The sequence below is a fragment of the Ruditapes philippinarum genome, unplaced genomic scaffold, assembly GCF_026571515.1.
Source record: "Ruditapes philippinarum isolate M1 unplaced genomic scaffold, ASM2657151v2 ctg3851_1_1_1_1, whole genome shotgun sequence".
Classification (NCBI taxonomy): Eukaryota; Metazoa; Mollusca; class Bivalvia; order Venerida; family Veneridae; genus Ruditapes; species Ruditapes philippinarum.
In genome coordinates, this window is record NW_026866543.1 from 283,586 (window position 1) to 304,275 (window position 20,690).

General features: G+C 31.6%; 1 protein-coding gene across 1 annotated transcript in view; it reads left to right on the forward strand.

Moving 5' to 3' along the window:
* The window catches only part of LOC132732823 (anaphase-promoting complex subunit 4-like), a 31,338-nt gene that overhangs the window by 2,658 nt on the left and 7,990 nt on the right, over positions 1–20,690 (forward strand). Inside the window, exons 2-18 of the mRNA XM_060719337.1 lie at positions 111–236; positions 583–682; positions 2,840–3,119; positions 4,088–4,193; positions 5,604–5,705; positions 8,399–8,482; positions 9,267–9,362; positions 10,840–10,901; positions 11,537–11,579; positions 12,084–12,160; positions 13,378–13,530; positions 15,202–15,257; positions 15,734–15,780; positions 17,208–17,273; positions 17,933–18,019; positions 18,630–18,717; positions 18,915–19,012. Of these exons, the coding sequence (XP_060575320.1) occupies positions 117–236; positions 583–682; positions 2,840–3,119; positions 4,088–4,193; positions 5,604–5,705; positions 8,399–8,482; positions 9,267–9,362; positions 10,840–10,901; positions 11,537–11,579; positions 12,084–12,160; positions 13,378–13,530; positions 15,202–15,257; positions 15,734–15,780; positions 17,208–17,273; positions 17,933–18,019; positions 18,630–18,717; positions 18,915–19,012 (1,665 nt within the window). The 5' untranslated portion in view covers positions 111–116. The remainder of the gene's footprint in view (positions 1–110; positions 237–582; positions 683–2,839; positions 3,120–4,087; positions 4,194–5,603; positions 5,706–8,398; positions 8,483–9,266; positions 9,363–10,839; positions 10,902–11,536; positions 11,580–12,083; positions 12,161–13,377; positions 13,531–15,201; positions 15,258–15,733; positions 15,781–17,207; positions 17,274–17,932; positions 18,020–18,629; positions 18,718–18,914; positions 19,013–20,690) is intronic.

A 20,690-nucleotide genomic window follows, 5' to 3' on the forward strand; every position in this document is an offset into this window, starting at 1 on the left:
TATGCATTATCCCTTGTCCAAACTTTGTGACCACTATGGTGAAAATATAATGTATAATATAATAGATTATAATAGATTATACAGAATGTGTTATTTCTGATTTCATGTAGACTAAAATGATGCCAGAGCAAGGTGCATTTAGACAGGTGGATGAAAAGCATGTTGCTGTGGAAGTGGAATTGATGGTGTGGTCTCCAAAGTTTGATCTTGTAGCACTGTCAAATGTACAGGGAGAGGTAAGAATACCAGAGAACATTCATGCAGGGTTGTCATTAAAGTTTTTTACCGAGACAGTTGGTTTTGAATTTCAGATGGTCATTTTTTAGTTTTATTAAATAAAACATGGAGTGTTTTTGAGACTTTTTGATCTATAACAGATGAAAGTGGGAAACTAAGGTCTGGCTAGCTCATAGGTCACTATAATTCTATGAGATCCGAAAGTGCTTAATATTATTTCTCCATTATATCACAAAAAACATGATAGTGCCCACTCAGGCTGTCATTAATTATACTAGATTACTATGTACTGGTACTATCTATATTGTATGTTTAGTGAATATATTATCTCTGTATATTTTTAAGGTTGTATTGCATAGATTATTGTGGCAGAAGGTATGGTCCTTGCCAGCCCAAAGTGAGGAGATTAAAGTGAAAGCTATGTCATGGAGACCAGATGGGAAAGGTTATTCTAGAACATATATTCTATTGTCATTTGTGCAATGATTATTAGATTGAGATTCTGGCCCTATGTTCAGTTTATTTTCATTGTTTTTTAAAACTAAAATTGTTTGCATTTTGCTAGAATTAAGATTAAAATGGTATATAAAGTGTAAATTGATTTGCAAAGAAACAACCCTATTTTGGATAAGTTTGACAAATAACAAAACAAATTCTGAAATAATTGGAAATTAATTTTAGGATCAAGATCAATATTTGGATCAAGTGTATAATGTTGTAAAATAACTGTGAATGTGTTCTTAAATTTCATAAATATGCTATTTCAAGTCCAATTTTATGAAGTTAAATAATAAACATTTAATCTTTAAAAATAAACAATGGCTAATATTTGACTTTTTAAATTTGATCCTGATCTTAATCCTTTAAACTTTAGTGAACATGGGGCCTGAGGATTTCACATCAAATGAATTCTTCCAATTTTTATGTATTTCATACCATTTTAACAGTAGTTTTTAAACCTGATAGATATTGTTCAAAAATTACAATTTTACACAAGAGTAATCAACTAAAAAATGAGATAAAATTTGTACGAAAACATCTGTTATTTAATGCGGAAATATATTGTTATATTCCAATTGCTTTTTAAAGCCATGCTTGTTATCCCCCGCCGATGGAATCAGGAGGGGGATATAGTTTTGGCGTTGTCCGTCCGTCCGTCCATCCGTCCGTCCGAATTTCGTTTCCGACAGACACTTTAACTCAGAGTTATGGCCCTTGATTAGTTATGTAGTATGCATATACAATGTAGAGTAAAAATCGTTTTCCAGAGTAGTTCTCTGCAACTACTGGCTGGAATTCAACGAAACTTTATGGGAATCATCAATATAAAGAGGAGATGCGCATATTGTAGGCTTGTTCCGGTCAGACACTTTAACTTAGAGTTATGGCCCTCGATTAGTTATGCAGTATGCATATGCAGTAAAAATCGTTTCCGCGCTACTTCTCTGCAACTACTGGCTGGAATTCAACGAAACTTTATGGGAATCTTCAATACCAAGAGGAGATGCGCATATCGTCGGCTTGTTCGGGTCAGACACTTTTACTCAGAGTTATGGCCCTTGATTAGTTATGCAATATGCATATGGAGTAAAAATTGTTTCCGGAGTAGTTCTCTGCAACTACTGGCTGGAATTCAACGAAACTTTATGGAAATCATCAATATCAAGAGGAGATCCGCATATCGTCGGCTTGTTCCGGTCAGACCCTTTAACTCAGAGTTATGGCCCTTGATTAGTTATGTAGTATGCATATACAGTAAAAATCATTTCTGCACTACTTCTCTGCAACTACTGGCTGGAATTCAACGAAACTTTATGGGAACCTTCAATACCAAGAGGAGATGCGCATATTGCCGGCTTGTTCGGGTCAGACACTTTAACTCAGAGTTATGGCCCTTGATTAGTTATGCAGTATCCATATAGAAAAATATTTGTTTCCTCGCTACTTCTCTGCTACTACCGGCTGGAATTCAATGAAACTTTATGGGATACTAAGAGGAGATGTGCATATAGTCGCCTTGTTCCAGTCAGATACTTATAACTCAGATTTATGGCCCTTGATTAGTTATGTAGTGTGCATACATCTCATTGGCATTTCCAGATTTTACTATTTATCACAAAGTTATGGCTCTGTTATTGCCCTGAATATTTATCAAGTTCAAAGAACATTTCTGTTTATGCCATGATTAATATATAAATAAAGCCTTATGTCTTCTGTTGTTGTGTTAATAATAACCAGTACTCGGCGGGGGATAAAAATTAAACGAATTTGCTTGTTGATTTTCTGTTGATGTCTGTATGATCCAAATGCAAAGTATTTTATGCAAACAGATTTCGTCATAAGGAGGCTGGAGACATTTTATGTACATAATACTCATTTTGGCTTTCTGGACACCAAAATAAGAATGAGGGTCGATATGAAACCCATTGTAGTATGTAGTAACAAAATGAAAATATTTTTGTTTTTATGAAATTTGTAAAATGCACCTTTGACTTTGTCTGTCTTAAATTTAGAGCTATTCAGCAATCAGCATTTATTTTAGACTTTAACATTTCAGTGAAAAATGAAAGGGTTCTTACAAATATACAATTTTTGTTTACAGTTCTGGCTGTTGGCTACACATCAGGACAGGTCAATCTGTGCTACATAGAAAATGCTGAAGTTCTTCATACAATAGAGTTAGAAAAGGAGATCACATGTTTATCATGGGTGTGTCAGGTCCTCCCTGTAGGCGGGACTTGGTCATGTGAACCATATTCAGACGATAGCACGGAACTATATCTGCCAAAACTACAACCACTAACAAAAAGTTATGGAAATTTATCTAAAGGGAATATTGAAGAAAATGTAGAGGATAAAAAGAAATTAAAAGGACAGAAAGAGTATGTGCTTAAAAGTAAACTTTCTGATTTACAAAATGAAAATTGATACTGCAATGAAGTAATATCCTGTAACAGCTGTTGTATCACTTTTACATTTACAAGAGATATTTTTTACCTTTGAACCACAAATTTTAGTGATACTTTGATTTTTATTTTCACCCAGTTAATCCATTTAGGCATAAACAGTACCTGTATATTTTAGTTTAAACATTATTTCTTTAAGTTTGGTTGTATAGAATACTTATTTTCATGAATATTTGAAAAATGTATTTAAAAATAAAATAGTGGGAAGTGAATTGCAAGCGGCCCTTACAATACAATTGAGGTTACAATCTGCAAAAATGAATTATAACCCTTACTTTGTTAGTCACGCTGTAGAAATATGGTGATAAATGCTGCATAATCAGTCGTTAATGGAACATAACATGTAAATTATTACTTGAATCTTGAATCTTTTTACTTTTCTTAAAATTCTAGTACATTTTTCTGAAGTTTGATTTTCTTGACATATTTGGCTCATCTGGAGGCATGCAGCTTTAAAGCATATTTCTGCCACTTTCAAGTTTGCTTCCAGGGACTAAGTGTTATATGAGGATATATTGTGGTAACCAAAGCAGGTTTTGAACTCGTAATGCATAATGTCTTTGACTAAAAAAGTTCTATTAATTTCTAGTCAAATAGACTCAAATTAGTACTGTATAGGTTTCAGCAATTAAGAGGGAATTTGTGCAGCCTGACTGAAACTAAAACTAGGGACCCTTAGAATACTTTACTTTGGCACCACCCACTTAACTAACAGGCTGCCTCCCCTTATAACTGAACAGTTGTATACTGTGAAATGATTTTTTTCTGAAAGAAAAAAAGTAAATAAAGGAAGTAATTGAATAATGGAAGCAACCAGATTGTATAAAGAATATAAAAAAACACTTTAATTCTATCTATATAATATTATTTGTTCTTTTTTTCAGGTTAAATATTTTAATCATTGGCAGTAAGTCACATGAGCTACAATTATACATATATGGTGTTTTTCCTATTGCCAAGATATCAGTTGGGGACATTTCAGGATCAGAGGTAAAATTTATTTTGAATAATATTCTCAGTTTAGCTGTTTGCTCATTTTATTTTCATTCTCATCAATGGTGATGCCATTTTCATTCTGTCCCTCTCAGCATTGCTTTGATCATATGCCATTTATGTTTTATGTACATTTATGTCATTTTTACCATGCTTAATATTTTAGACTAGAAGATCTTTCAATCTAGACAAAAAAGAAAACACCTCAAAATTGCTATTATTTTTAATTTTTGAAAGCTTTATGTTTTTGTGCCCTGTTACTGTTTCTGAAAAAGAATTTTGTTAAAGAGTTACAGATTACTGTCTGCTTAATATCTAAGACTAGAAGATCTTTCAATGTAGACAAAAAAAGAAAAAAAAAATGTTTTGTTTTTGTGCTCTGTTACAGTTTCTGAAATAGAATTTCTTTAAAGAGTTTCATTAAAAAAAAAAATAGTATTTAAATTCTAAAAAAGAATACAATTACAGTTTCTGAAATAGAATTTCTTTAAAGAGTTTCATTAAAAAAAAAAAATAGTGTTTAAATTCTAAAAAAGAATACTTCCAAAAATCGTGTTTGGAAGAAATATGTTTGTATACATACTGCATACACAAATTCATTGCACAACACTTACAACTCTTCTTAAAATGAGCCGCGTCACAACAAAACCAACATAATGTGTTTGCGACCAGCATGGATCCAGACCAGTTTTCGCATTGCGCAGTCTGATCAGGATCCATGCTTTTCGCTTACCAACCCTATTACAAGTAGCAAAACTGATAACGAACAGCATGAATCCTGATCAGACTGCGCGGATGCGCATGCTGGTCTGGATCCATGCTGGTCGCAAACGCATTACGTTTTGTCGTGACGTGACTCAAATAGCAGCATGATATTTTGTTTGCAAGCATCTCATTCTGTTTCATACAATATTGTGTTTAAATAACAGAGTCATTCTATGTTATAATTCTTTAGAGAATGGACCAGAAAATTATAGAAATATTTCAATAGATGTAGCTGTATACCCTTTTACTTTAAGGATTTATGCTTTGGTTTTAATGAAATGATATCGAATAAGTGATCACAAATATACTTAATCTGTCCAGTTAGCTCAATCGGTAGAGCATTGGACTGAGAATCAGGTGACTTGGTTGGATTCCCAGATGGTGCTGGTCACTTTTGTTGTGGTTGATTATGAAGTCTTTTCTACAAGTCATTCGCACTGTCCCTCTGCTCTGGCATGTACAAAAGTTATTAGTTCTTTGCAATAACGATGGCAACTAGTACTTGTGAGCTGCTAGAGAGCCTGCCCAGGTATGATGGGGAGCCTGAACTCTGGTGCATCTTACTGCCATGATCCGGAGGGTAAATTAAAAAAATCCACCAACATATATTGTACATACTAAATATTATATGTTGCATTTCAGAAAATAGAGATGGTGTCAGCCATGTTATCTGAGGATTTGAACAGTTTAGCAGTTGTTTTACAGCAAGAGCATGAGGAAGATCTGGAGTATACACTTCATACTGTATGTATTTACTGAAAGTCTTTCCTGTATAATGTATACTGCAAAATCATTTTTTATAGTGGGGCACTAATTTTCGTGGTTTTTGTGGATAGGTTATTCCACACATTCAAGATTCAATGAAATTTTATCTTTTGGAAAAACAAACAGACCACTTATTTAGTATTAGGTCATACAGTATAATTTTAGTTTGATTGTGTTGAAAGCTATAAGCTGTTAAATTTGTTGCCTATTAAAATGATGGCTTGCCTCTGATTGGGTTTTAACCCATATGACCGGCAATACTAAGGTTACTAGTTGGACGCATCAATCACTTGTCCATGTTTGTTTAAATTCTTTAATTTTAGCTATTCAGTTAACGTTCATAAGAAAAATGGTTCAATAGATATGCCTATATACATTGTTTATCTGAAATTTATCTGGTGTTTGACCTGAGGTTTTCCTCCACTGGCAATGCTAGAATGTTGCAATTTGCCTGGCAGAATTGGTACCAGCAAAATATTTATACACATATGTAACTTTCATATACAGTTTGCCCTATTCAATATGTTGCATCAAACAGCAACAAATTATATAGAGGTCAATGTTTCTTTGAAAAATGACGAGGCATAGAGTTTTTGCAGCAACTATCTGACTTTCTGCTGTTCTGTCCCGACCATGTCAAGGCCATAGATTAAATGTGTAGCACATTGAAACATTGTGTCTTTTGCAAGATCTAGGTCAAGGTCAAGGTCAGACTTTGACTTCAAAGGAAATGCTCTTTTGTTTTTGTCCATTGTTCATCATTCCTTGATAGATTTAAAAATCATTATACATAAATGTGTTGAACATTATCACGATGTGTCATAACATGAATTAGGTCTTTTGCTCAAGGCCAAGGTCACACTGAAAGATCCAGAGTCATAATATGAATTTTTAATAAAGTGCATTGATGTTTGTGTCCAGTCCACAATTCTGTTATTCCTGGATGGATTTTAAAAATTACTATGAATCAATGTGTTGAACATTATGACAATGAAATGCCCTCCATGTTGACAGAAAAGTGAAGGTTGTACAAGGATGTCAAAAAAATCATGGATAGTTGTTCTTTTTAGCTCGACTATTCGATAAGAGTAAGTAGAGCTATTGCAGTCACCCAAGCGTCGGCGTCGGCGTAACCACTTATGTTAAAGTTTTTGTAATAGTTCAAATATTTTCAAAGTCCATTGACATATGGCTTTGAAACTTTGCACACTTGTTCACCATCATGACCCCAACCTGTAAACAGGAGGAGGTAACTCTATCAAGCATTTTGACAGAATTATGCCCCTTTTTCGACTTAGAATTTACGTTAAAGTTTTTAGCTCGACTATTCGATAAGAATAAGTAGAGCTATTGTAGTCACCCGAGCGTCGGCGAAAACACTTGTGTTAAAGTTTTTGTAATACCTAAAATATTTTCAAAGTCCATTGACATATGGCTTTGAAACTATGCACACTTCTTCTACATCATGTCCCTAATCTGTAGACAGGAGGAGGTAACTGTATCAAGCATTTTGACAGAATTATGCCTCTTTTTCAACTTAGAGTTTACAATTCAAGTTTTTGTAATACCCCAAATATTTTCAAAGTTCATTGACATATGGCTTTGAAACTGCACACTTGTTCACCATCATGACCCTAACCTGTAGACAGGAGGAGGTAACTGTATCAAGCATTTTGACAGAACTATGCCCCTTTTTGGACTTAGAATTTACGTTTAAGTTTTTGTAACACCTCAAATATTTACAAAGTCCATTGACATATGGCTTAAACTTTGCACACTAATGTTCACAATCATGACCCTAACCTGTAGACAGGAGTAGGTAACTCTATGAAGCATTTGACAGAATTATGCCCCTTTTTCGACTTAGAATTTACGTTAAAGTTTTTGTAATAGTTCAAATATTTTCAAAGTCCATTGACATATGGCTTTGAAACTTTGCACACTTGTTCACCATCATGACCCCAACCTGTAAACAGGAGGAGGTAACTGTATCAAGCATTTTGACAGAATTATGCCCCTTTTTCGACTAAGAATTTACGTTAAAGTTTTTGTAATAGTTCAAATATTTTCAAAGTCCATTGACATATGGCTTTGAAACTTTGCACACTTGTTCACCATCATTACCCCAACCTGTAAACAGGAGGAGGTAATTGTATCAAGCATTTTTTTTTACTATCAAGCACTAAGAATAGTCGAGCGTTGCTGTCCTACCGACAGCTCTTGTTGTAATACCTCAAATATTTTCAAAGTCCATTGATATATGGCTTTGAAACTTTGCACACTTGTTCACCATCATGACCCCAACCTGTAGACAGGAGGAGGTAACTCTATCAAGCACTTTGACAGAATTATGCCCCTTTTTCGACTTAGAATTTACCTTAAAGTTTCTGTAATACCTCAAATATTTTCAAAGTCCATAGACATATGGCTTTGAAACTTTGCACACTTGTTCACCATCAGCATCCCAACCTGTAAACTGGAGGAGGTAACTGTATCAAGCATTTTGTTTTTACTATCAAGCACTAAGAAAAGTCAAGCGTTGCTGTCCTACCGACAGCTCTTGTTTATAGTAACCATGCCTTTGTTGTAAATAAAAGGTTATGCGTTTTCAACAGGCTACTGGTTAGGGGCCATTTTGTCTGTTTCTAACAACAGGCCTTGTTCTTTTACAGTTTGATACAAGTTTACTGGCATCACATGATAAAGAACTTCATCTTCTAGCTTTGAAATATGGTCAGATAGCAACATTGATTCAGGTAGTAGAACAAACTTAGTAATGTTTGTACATTTAAACTACTAAACAAGTATGACATGCAGGAATTATAAACTGAAAAAGAGCTAGCTTTCGTCATAAAAAAACAAAAAAGCTATTAAGCTTGCTGCTCTGAAATTTAGATTTTAGAATTATACCACTAAACAATGTGTGTAACAGACATTTTCATTTAAAAGGCTTTTCTTTACACATTTAAATTTGGTTGACATTTTCAAATAAAAAATTGAGGTATTGCTAAAGTCCTGGTGTTGTTCGAAATTGCCTTTTCCAGTGCTCTTAGTTTCTGAAAACTTATTTATTCTCATTTCTTAATCATAATGCAAACAAAAAGGGACATGGTAGTGAGTGATATTTCAAAGAAAACATAATTTCATTATTTTTTTTCTACAGAATGTAATATATTTCATATTTAACTTTGGCAATCTAGGTCATATACAGATCATACTTCTTTAATTATTCAGTGTTTTTGTCATTATGAATCAAATCAGTCCATTAAGAACAAAGTTATAGCAATTTAAGCAAAATTCAAAAACTTTAACGTAACAGTCAAGGTGGCTTTTGTTAATTTCTCTTCAAATTGATAACCTTTTGATCAATACACAAATGTATTGAGAAATCCAAATTGAACATTTTAATTTAATGGTGATCTTTTTGTGATAGATCCATTTGTATGTAGATATCTTGATTTTAACAGAAGTTGTGATCCATAGTGGCTGTTAACTTTCTTCAGAATTTATGTATAATTATGTACAATCATATATTTTCAGTATTTGCAAATGACAATTCAACAAATGCAGGAGGCTTGGGAAGATATCCTTTTAGAGATGGACTCAAAATTGTACAATTTTGCTGAAGAGAAACAGGTAAAAAGTATAATTCTTATTTGTAAAATGTGTTTTTTCTGGAAAAATCTCTTGCATTTTTGAAGTATAAAAAGTTAAGTTCATGTCAAACAAATACTTGTATATTATCATACACTCTCAATTGAAAATGAGATTCATGTTCTGTTCGAATGCTTTGCCTACCATGATCTAGGACAGATGTTAATTTCTAAATCCATGGAAATAGATAATAACTTTGTTAATCTCAATAAGCAGGAAAAACTTATTTTTGTTCTCAACAACAAGGATATTGTAAGGGAAACTGCCAAAACCTGTTGCGCTATTTTAAAAGAAAGAATTAATTTGTTAAATAAATAAATTTTTTTATAACAGTATTATTTGTAATTTTAGTAATACTTCTTCTTTTACTTACTTGATGTTATTTTATGTGTAACTTATAATAACTTTTTTATGTTTTAGTTAACTTACTTTTATTGCAGACTAAAGTACATTTGTTAACCCTTTTACTGCCATAGGGACGGCATATGCCGTCCCTATTATTTTCGGCGTATTTGCCAACATATGGACGGCTTTTGCCGTTTCTATAATAGTAATAATAATGATTATGATTGTAATTATTATAATAATAATAATTATAAGAATAATAATAATAAAAAATATAGATAATTATACCATAAACAATAATTATTATTATTCTAGCATGTATAATTATTATAATAGTAATAACAAATAATAATAGTTCTATTAATTAATAATATAGTAATTTCTTAGAAAACCTTCTGGCAAATAGGTGATCAATAAATAAATAACCCTCTGGCAGCGAAAGGGTTAATTAATTTTAGTTTACTCTGATTAAAGTGAGACCCATATTTTAATCTATCTTTCAGATAACAGGAGATTTTGTCATAGTATTGAGTTGTCAAGGTTTTATAAGATTTGTTTATCTAGATTTTAGTAACAGACTAGCAAGTTTAACTGTTGATATTTACAAAGTGGTGTATTCAAGTAAATCTCATATACATGTAGTTATATTTGGATTTATTCAGATGAACAGATAGGTAACTCTTCAGTACATATAGGAAGTATTTGCAATATGGACTGAGGAGTTGTCTCCCCTGTAACTATGTATTAGTCTCTCAAAATGACCATACAGGCAATTTTATGATTTTATGTTTTACAATTTGTAATTGAAATGTTGTAAATGTTATGTATGGATGAGACTATAAAGATTATATATATATACATTACTTTACCTACTTAGTTTGTATTGCAACATGATATTTGCTCATGTGTCAAAAACAAATATTAACAAAAATGATGTCATTCTGTTTCAAGATCATTGAGCAAACAGTGAATTCAACTGTAGTAGTGAGTTAACCATTTTGAATATATTGCAGGGGTAAGTGTAAATTTTATTGAAGAAAAATGAGGATTCAGGATTCACAAACTTTTCCACACAAGTACGACCTTGTAACATTTATAAATGTCTGTATTTCAGGCAGCTGGGGCTGGTACAGTTAGCAATGACTTCCTAGAGTTACTATTGTTTGGTACACCCAGGTTTGTGTTTCATATTTTTACATTCTTATATACATTGTATGATGATAAGATATTGATGGAGCATCAGGTAATATTGTTCTTTGAGCAGAAAATTGTTAATGAACTGTCATATACTATTATTGAAAGTGAGCATTTTTTTCTTAAAATTTAGCTTGACTTTTCAAAGAATAGGGAGGGCTATTGTACTCATGCAGGCCTCTGTGTCACCCTCGCTTTCAATTTTTTGCCTACAAGTTTGTATCTACTGAAGGACATGGGTTAAAACTTTACACACTTATATAGCAGCATAATAGGTCACTGGCTAATCAAGATGCCATCCTATTAACAGCTCTTGTTTTGTATTATCTTATTATCTTCATACAATTTGTAGAATGTGAATCTTCAGGTATCAGTGGTGTGAAGTTATATTTTAGCCACGTCATGACAAAACCAACATAATGCGTTTGCGATCCGCGCAGTCTAATCAGGATCCATGCTGTCCGCTATCAGTTTCTCTACTTGTTATAGAGTATGTTAGCGAACAGCATGGATCCTGATCAGACTGCGCGGATGCGCAGGCTGGTCTGGATTCATGCTGGTCGCAAACGCATTATGTTGGTTTTGTTGTGACGCGGCTCATTTTCTCTTTGTTTCAGTTCTGAACTCAAGACATTCCTATCTCATGAACTTACAGATAAGGTAAGGTATGATAATAAGCACAATCTTCCTTTGTAGTAAAGGACCAAAGTTTCTCCTGTTTAACATTAATTTTGAAGTGTTAGAAATTTTTTGTCTTGTTACAATACGGTTTGTATACCACAATTGTTTGATCATATCTGAACATAAAAATGCATCTATAGACATGTCTTATGTATAATGCTGTCTTCATTTGAATTGGTAACCATAGATAGACTTAAATACTGATGGAAAAACTTTTGATATAAGCAAACTAGATGGCACCATCTCTCCAATACCCTTGCCTGAAATGGATTTAATTTTAAAATAATGATTATTTCCTAGTCGACATGTAGCTGTGCATATCATTGGCAAGTTTGGCTTGGACAACATATTAACAGTTATTTCCCTTTTGATATTATTTATATCTGAATTTTAAGTTTAGAAAAATTATGATATATTATGATATTATATTTTTCATTACAAGGATGATATTGACGTTGATGAGGTATATGTTTTCTATTACAGGGTTTAAAGAAATTAGGTCATTCAATTGAGACGTCATACTCCAATATACAGAAACTTGTCGTGAAACATCTACAAACGTAAGAATGATATACAACATCTTAAATGATAATGAAGTAGAACATCTTAAATGATAATGATATACAACATCTTAAATGATAATGAAGTAGAACATCTTAAATGATAATGATATACAACACCTTAAATGATAATGAAGTAGAACATCTTAAATGATAATGATATACAACACCTTAAATGATAATGAAGTAGAACATCTTAAATGATAATGATATACAACACCTTAAATGATAATGAAGTAGAACATCTTAAATGATAATGATATACAACATCTTAAATGATAATGAAGTAGAACATCTTAAATGATAATTAGATATGATGTCTTAAATGATAATGAAATGATAATACAACGTCTTAAATGATAATGCACAAATGATAATGAAATACAAAGTTTTAAATGATAATGAAATACAATGTACAACATCTTAAATGATTATGAAATATGACATCTTAAATTATAATAAAATGTGATGTCTGAAATGATAATAAAATATGACATCTAAAGTCAAAATAAAATATGATGTCGTAAATTATAATTAAATATGACAAATAATGATATATTAAATATGATATTTCAAAAATAAATTCACTGACAGATAATGCACTTTTTTATGCCCCCACTTATAGTCCAATTAAACTGTTCTCTCATGCTATTCTGCTATCACACTGTCTATAGACTGACAAAACACTTGAATGAGAGAGCACCAGTGTCCTGTGGATACATCAGTGTCCTGTGGATACATCAGTGTTCTGTGGATACATTCAACATCTTGTTACACCTATTGACTCCTTTAAAGCTCATTTCATTTCGGGGGTTTGTAAGGGTATATGATGCTTTTTAAATAATTCAGAAAAATAAGTAGAAGCAACAGTGGTTTGTTTGATGTTGGATACCACATTTATTTTCCATTATGTTATTTGGAGATGTAAACACATATTGCTTTAACTCTTAGAAAGTAATCAACTTCATTTTTCAAGCACACTTCATTTGTCATTGAAACTTTATTCCTGTAAACTTACTTTTTTCAATGGAACTTGAAATCTGTAAACTTCATCTGTCATTGAAACTTTTCCCCTGTAAATTTCATTTGTCAATCAAACTTTATTCCTGTGAACTTTTTTTGCCAATGAAATTTTTGAAGTTTTGTTATATTTGTCAAAAAATATATTGTATTGGAATGTTATAGCCATGATATTGGTTCACATTGTTTTTTTCCAGTGTAAGTCAAGCTATAGTGTATCATCTAAGTGAACTAAAAGGTATGTCTAAATGTTATGAGAAGTTTGGTGTTCTTGGTGTAGATGACAAAAGTATACACAAGGCTGAGATGGCAGCAGGATCATTTGTGCTAAAAACTAGTGAACTTCAACAGTAAGAATAATTTATTATCAGAATTATAAAAATAATTGAGCAAGTTCCCCCCCCCCCCCCCAAAAAAAAAAAAAATACGGGCATATCTTTGTCTTTGGAATGGGGTATACCAAGGACTTTCAGTTTTACTTTCCTGTTCAAGTATTTGTTGCAGGTTATATGCTGAAAACAAACAATAAATAAACATTTTTTTACTTGGGAACAATACATTGCTTTTCATAGAGCGTGCGATAAGAACTGCTGAATGAACATATCTGGGGATGTTTCTTGATAACATTTTTTACCATTTCTACTAAACTGTTGATTTCTGCTTAAGTCTGCGCTAAGGGGGCCATGGATGGTAGTTTGCACTTTCCAGTACTGTCAGTCAAACCAAACCTGTAATATTTTCAATTTGCCGGTTTGGAAGTGCTTTAGAGATTCTTATTTCCACTCTTTTGCAAGGAAATTTTGCACACTTTGATATAAATTTCTGTTCTCATCTTAACAGTAACATTAAATTAGTTTGTAAATTGATATTATTAATTCTAATACCGTATAAGTACTTTTTTCTGCTGGAACTTTATTTCTGCTATTTCTGCGGTTCATAACGTCACCGCAGATTTAAAAACCGCAGAAAATTAAGCCTTTCCTTTTGTTTATGACAAAATATTTAAACTACCGGGATAGTATAAATACAATAACATGTGTAGTTATCCGCTTTTGTAGATAGGATTGTCTTCTTTATGTATCCGTCATGAATAAAATAGTTAAAAATAAATTACTTTGCTTGTTCTTTTTGTTGAAATAAATAATTATCATGTCTGTATGATTTTCACTCACCCCAAGCTTGATGGGTCTTTTTTGTGAATAGCTTAAAAAACAACTATAATTATAGTTTGACAGGTGATGCAAAAATTACCCTTGTTTGTTATTTTCATTAAAACCTGCTATAAACATATGCATTTGTACAATATATTAAGTCCATGTGCGATTTTGCCATTGTTTATTTTCACACTTCATATTTATACAATTACAGTATTAAAATTTGTCATTGCATGTTATTTTCTTGTTTGTTTTTAACGTGCATATACCGATACTAATTGATAACGACGAAACACATTATCAGTCGTGGAAGTAATGTAACATCATGAAATCTTGAAATGTTGTCTTTTTATCAGTTAATTTTGTACAAATATCTTAGTTAAAACGCAGATATGAAACTCATCAATGCGAGAATGATAACACCGCAGAAATAGAAAACGCAGAAATTTAAAACCCCTTATTTTAACAAAAATCGCAGAATATTAAGCCTGCAGAAATAAGTACTTATACGGTAAATGCCACAGCAGTTGGAGATCTAGTTTTTGTCTTCCTTGTTCAATTAGGTCAAACGGCTGGCTAAACCTTATGGTTCTTTTAAAAATGTTTTATTTTAAACATTTAACTATGCTTGCTTGTAGTTAATTGAACCACTCACAAGTCTTGTTACTGGGACTAGCCAGTACTGGTGTCCGATGAGGAAACATGGCCAGTAGGGCTTTAATGCTCGATCCCTTGATTGAGAGGTAGACAGCTTAACCAGTTGACCACTGCTGCTATCCTTTAGTAAATTGGCAGTATGCTTTCTCATAAATGTTTCTCAATGTGAAATATACATGTATTATTTTATTGAATTTTTCACAATTTCAGGGTTATTGATGGAAGTATAAAGAATTTTAAAGCTTTCTTCAGATGGCTTTATGTAGGTAAGTTAATTCCAAAGGTGAAACATTATCTTAGATGGGGATATTTCTTGTTACACTTGTGTTAGCTTATTCTATTTACACATTTTTAGAATCTTTGATTTAGTCAATAATCTGAGAACAAATTATCCAGCTATCTTGTAGTTGCTGGTAGTTGTAGACAGATGCCTATTTTGCAAAAATTAATGTTAGGAGGGGCATATGGAGTTTTTCAAATGACCTGTGATGGTAGGGCATAAAAGACAGAGAACTTCTTTCTGTTATTTTGTGTTATTTGTTTTTAAAATCTTCTGTCTTTACTTTATCACAGTTATTTTTATTCAGAATCCTACATCATTAAAGCTAGTTTAAGAAACTAATAGCTTTTCCATTTTATGCACATTGGCACTTTTTGAAACAAGTTAAAGGGTAGCAGAGCATATAAAATGGAATTACGGATTTCATCTTTACAATATTAAGCATTTCATGTTTTTTTACAGTTATCTTAAGATTATCAGATGAAAAACCACCTCCTGAGCTAAGTAAGGTAAGTGTATTGTTTGAAGTTTCAACAAGGTAATATTGATGAAAAAAATATGGTAAAGTATTGTACTTGCTTTTCATTTAAGTGTTCAAGTCTTTTTTTTCCATTACATATGTATACTTTTTTTAATGACATAATGTTTGAAATTACATCATCCATTAAAAAAATTCAATAGACTTATTCTTGAATTTAGAATATTGGATTTTCTCAGCAATAAACTTATAATACAGTCTTGAGTGAAACAGATTGACTAATCTATTGTGAAGGGTAGTGCATGGTAAAGCTATAATGATAAAAGTTTGTACCTCAGGTATAGCTTTGAAAAAACCCTCATTTGCCAAGTTTTGGCTATCATCCGTTGATTTGAAGCTTTTAAGCTTGACTATTTGCGGAATAAAGCTATTGTGCGTATTTCAGGCATCAGTGTCACCATCATACCTTGGTTAAGTTTTTGCATGTAAGTTGGTATACCTAAAACTGCTGGACATTTTACACACTTAATGGGAGGTCAATGTTCAAGGCCCATAACTCTTATGTGGATATTGACAGAAATATTTTTGAAAATTCTATATTATCCAAGCTCTTTTATTACTATCAAGCACTGAGAATAGTTGAGCATGCTGTCCTTCTAAAAACTCTTGTTTAAAGTGGAGAAGTAAGTTTTTGCTGAAAAAAATATTCAGGAAATGTAGAGTGATATGAAGCTGAAATATTATTACAAACTGGTGATATACTGGAAGTAAAAGTAGGGAAAGCTTATATCTAACTAGAGGACCATCAAACTACAATGTATTTTATTTGAGAAGGTCAGTAAGTTAATGTTATTTGACATACAGCAATATAACATGTATCATATGTTTCAAGTTTCAACTCTAGGTTGTTAGTAAAAGTTTTCTGAGACAGTCAGTTTTCAATAAGAAGTGGTCAGTTTTAGTTTTATCACTTACAACAGAGAGTGTTATCTAGGTTTTGAGGCAGCCCAAAAAGCATTTGAGACAGTTGTTTGGCCTTCATTTTGACCTTATGGCAACTGTACTAAACTATTACAGTAGTCTACTTTATGATTTCTGTTCACAAACATGGTCAAAATCGATATTTATACATTTAGTACTTTGATTACAATGTATCTATGTAGGTACTTTTCAGTAAAATTTAATTAAAGTTTCGTATTTTATTTTTAATTGCTAAAATATTTATACATGAGTTTAAGACCATCTCATTACAAAAATCGCCCTGTAAATAAAAACAACTCTATAACTCCTTACATTAATTAAATAGAACAGAAAATCATGCAAATAAAGACCACTTGTCTACAAATACATAATAAGTTTAATCTCTCGTTTGGATGACCTTTGTTTCCAGGTTTGACTGTATTGAGAAATAAACAAAAACAAGTATTTAAATGATCATAATTTGTTACAATTTTTCAGATGACCCAGCATGATGTTAATTTTGTAGCAGATTTCCTTACAGATAATTTCGCCCAGTTCACTCCAGTATGTATTAAACTTTTCATCATTTATGTACAGATTTTACATCAATTATTCTTGTACAATATGCATGTACTTAGATTGTATTTGAAGTTCCTTGTTCCATAATAAAGTTTATTATAGGATCTAAATATAGCTGCAATGTCATTGGTCCAATCATTAGTCAACAGAAATTTTTATAAAATCATATTCACTGGGTGTAGTATCATATTCACTGACTGAATTGGATTTTCCCAGTCTAAAAATAGATTAAGACTCATATTTAATGACCATACATCGTAGACTGTTTATTACAAGTCAACATAATTAAAATTAATTTTAATTGTTGCGTTTTGTTCTTTGTGTCATATTTCGTGATTAAGATATCATTACTTTACTATTATAGTTAAAGGTTACACCGCATCGATGAGTATAAACTTGAATTACTTTTGTATGCACAGCTTTTGCTATGGCCACGGTCAATATATCACATTATATTCAATGGCACACTAGTCAATAATTGCATAACGTTGACTAAGAAAGTGTACAGGTTTTACATGAAGTTATAAATATAGACAAGTAATAATAAATTACATTCAGTGGTTACTTTTTGCAATTATTTGTCACTATATTGTCCATGTATGATATTTGATATTGTGATATATATGATTTATGTATACTTATAGAGAGAAGAGGAAGAATCTATTGAAGATTTGAGGGCTGTTTCACCTACAGATAAGAAATCTGGCTTTAAACTGGAGAAAGTTGGTCAGGTAAGTTCATGGTCATGACTTTATACTATATACTCAATACAGATATCTATTCGAAAATAAAAGTTGACCCCTGTTCAAATGTTCCCCCATCCTTCCCTTACTATAATCATTCCCTCAACTTTTGCTAAAAAGAATAGAATTATTGCTTAAAATCTTTCAAAGGCACTTAAAAGTGAAAATTAATCTTTAACAAATTAAATATAGATAAATACATGTACACTACATGTATATATAGGGATACTCAGCAAATAACTTGCATGTTAAAGGGACTCCACTGAGGCATTTTGAGATGACAGGACCAGCAATAATTTGTCAAGATTAATATTTCAATTGATATAGGTTTGGACATATATGCAAAATTTCAGATCATTTGTGCACTCTGTTTTTCCAGAATCATTTATATAATTCTGAAAAAATCACCCCCAAATTGAAAAGCCTTGCAAAGCTTTAACCTTAACTTAGGGCAAGAATAGAACAAAAGTACAATATTCATTTTTTCTTAATTAGTTTTTACATTTTACATTCAACCTAGAATTTTGTATTAAAATAAATGTACAAGAATTTTCCTTTTCAAATGTGCAATTTAATGAAATTTGTGTATTTCTTTCAGTATTTAAAGAAGGAAAACCTTAGTTACCCTGCAGATATATCTAATAATCCATGGATACAGTTCTGTAGAGCAAATTACAGTCTCAAAGGTACAGTACTGTCTCTGTTACTGATTTGCAATTCTCTTTCAGTTTATAAACTTAATTAGTAATTTATTCTTCCACGAAGTACAAGTTATGTAAATATATGCATGTAATAATAATAATAAATTAATAATTATAATATTAATGTATGTTTTTCAGTAAACTCTTCTCTTCATTTAAATGTATTGATGTTTTACTTCCAGATAGTAAGATTTTATACCCTGTTGAGACAAACAAATCTTTGATACAACTTCAGGAAACTCTGGAACATGATATATATCACACACTTCATAAACCTGCGGTGAGTAATGATGATATATATTACACTTTACATAAACCTGGTGTGAGAAATAATGATATATATCACACACTACATAAACATGTGGTGAGTAATGATGATATATATATATATCACGCACTACATAAACCTGGTGTAAGAAATAATTATATATATCACACACTACATAAACATGTGGTGAGTAATGATGATATATATATATTACACTTTACATAAACCTGGTGTGAGAAATGATGATATATATCACACACTACATAAACATGCGGTGAGTAATGATGATATATGTTGCACTTTACATAAACCTGTTGTGAGAAATGATGATATATATCACACACTACATAAACATGTGGTGAGCAAGGATGATATATATTACACTTTACATAAACCTGGCGTGAGAAATGATGATATATATCACACACTTCATAAACATGTGGTGAGTAATGATGATGATATATATATTACCCTTTACATAAACCTACTGTAAGCAATGATGATATATATCTCCCACTATGTTAACCTTTTGTAAGGAGTGATGATATATATCATACACTATGTTAACCTTTTGTAAGGAGTGATGATATATATCATACACTATGTTAACCTTTTGTAAGGAGTGATGGTATATATCATACACTACATAAACCTGCTGTAAGTTATGATGATATATATATTACCAAGAACATGTGCAGAAACTTGCAGTGAGCTATGATGATATAGATCACACAACATAAACCTTTGGTAATTAATGAGGATATATATATTACCAACAACATGTCACTACATGTCACACTACATAAACCTGCTGTAAGGTATAATGATATATATCACACACTACATAAACCTGCTGTAAGGTATAATAATATATATCACACACTACATAAACCTGCTGTAAGGTATAATAATATATATCACACACTACATAAACCTGCTGTAAGGTATAATGATATATATCACACACTACATAAACCTGCTGTAAGGTATAATGATATATATCACACACTACATAAACCTGCTGTAAGTTATAATGATATATATATCACACACTACATAAACCTGCTGTAAGGTATAATGATATATATCACACATTACATAAACCTGCTGTAAGGTATAATGATATATATCACACACTACATAAACCTGCTGTAGGTTATAATGATATATATCACACACTACATAAACCTGCGGTAAGTCATAATGATATATATCACACACTACATAAACCTGCTGTAAGGTATAATGATATATATCACACATTACATAAACCTGCTGTAAGGTATAATGATATATATCACACACTACATAAACCTGCTGTAAGGTATAATGATATATATCACACACTACATAAACCTGTTGTAAGTTATAATGATATATATCACACACTACATAAACCTGCTGTAAGGTATAATGATATATATCACACATTACATAAACCTGCTGTAAGGTATAATGATATATATCACACACTACATAAACCTGCTGTAGGTTATAATGATATATATCACACACTACATAAACCTGCGGTAAGTCATAATGATATATATAAATATCACACTACATAAACCTGCTGTAAGTTACAATGATATATATCACACACTACATAAACCTGGTGTGAGAAATGATGATAAATTATGTATCACACACTATGTAAACCTGTAGTGAATAATGATGATATATATCACAC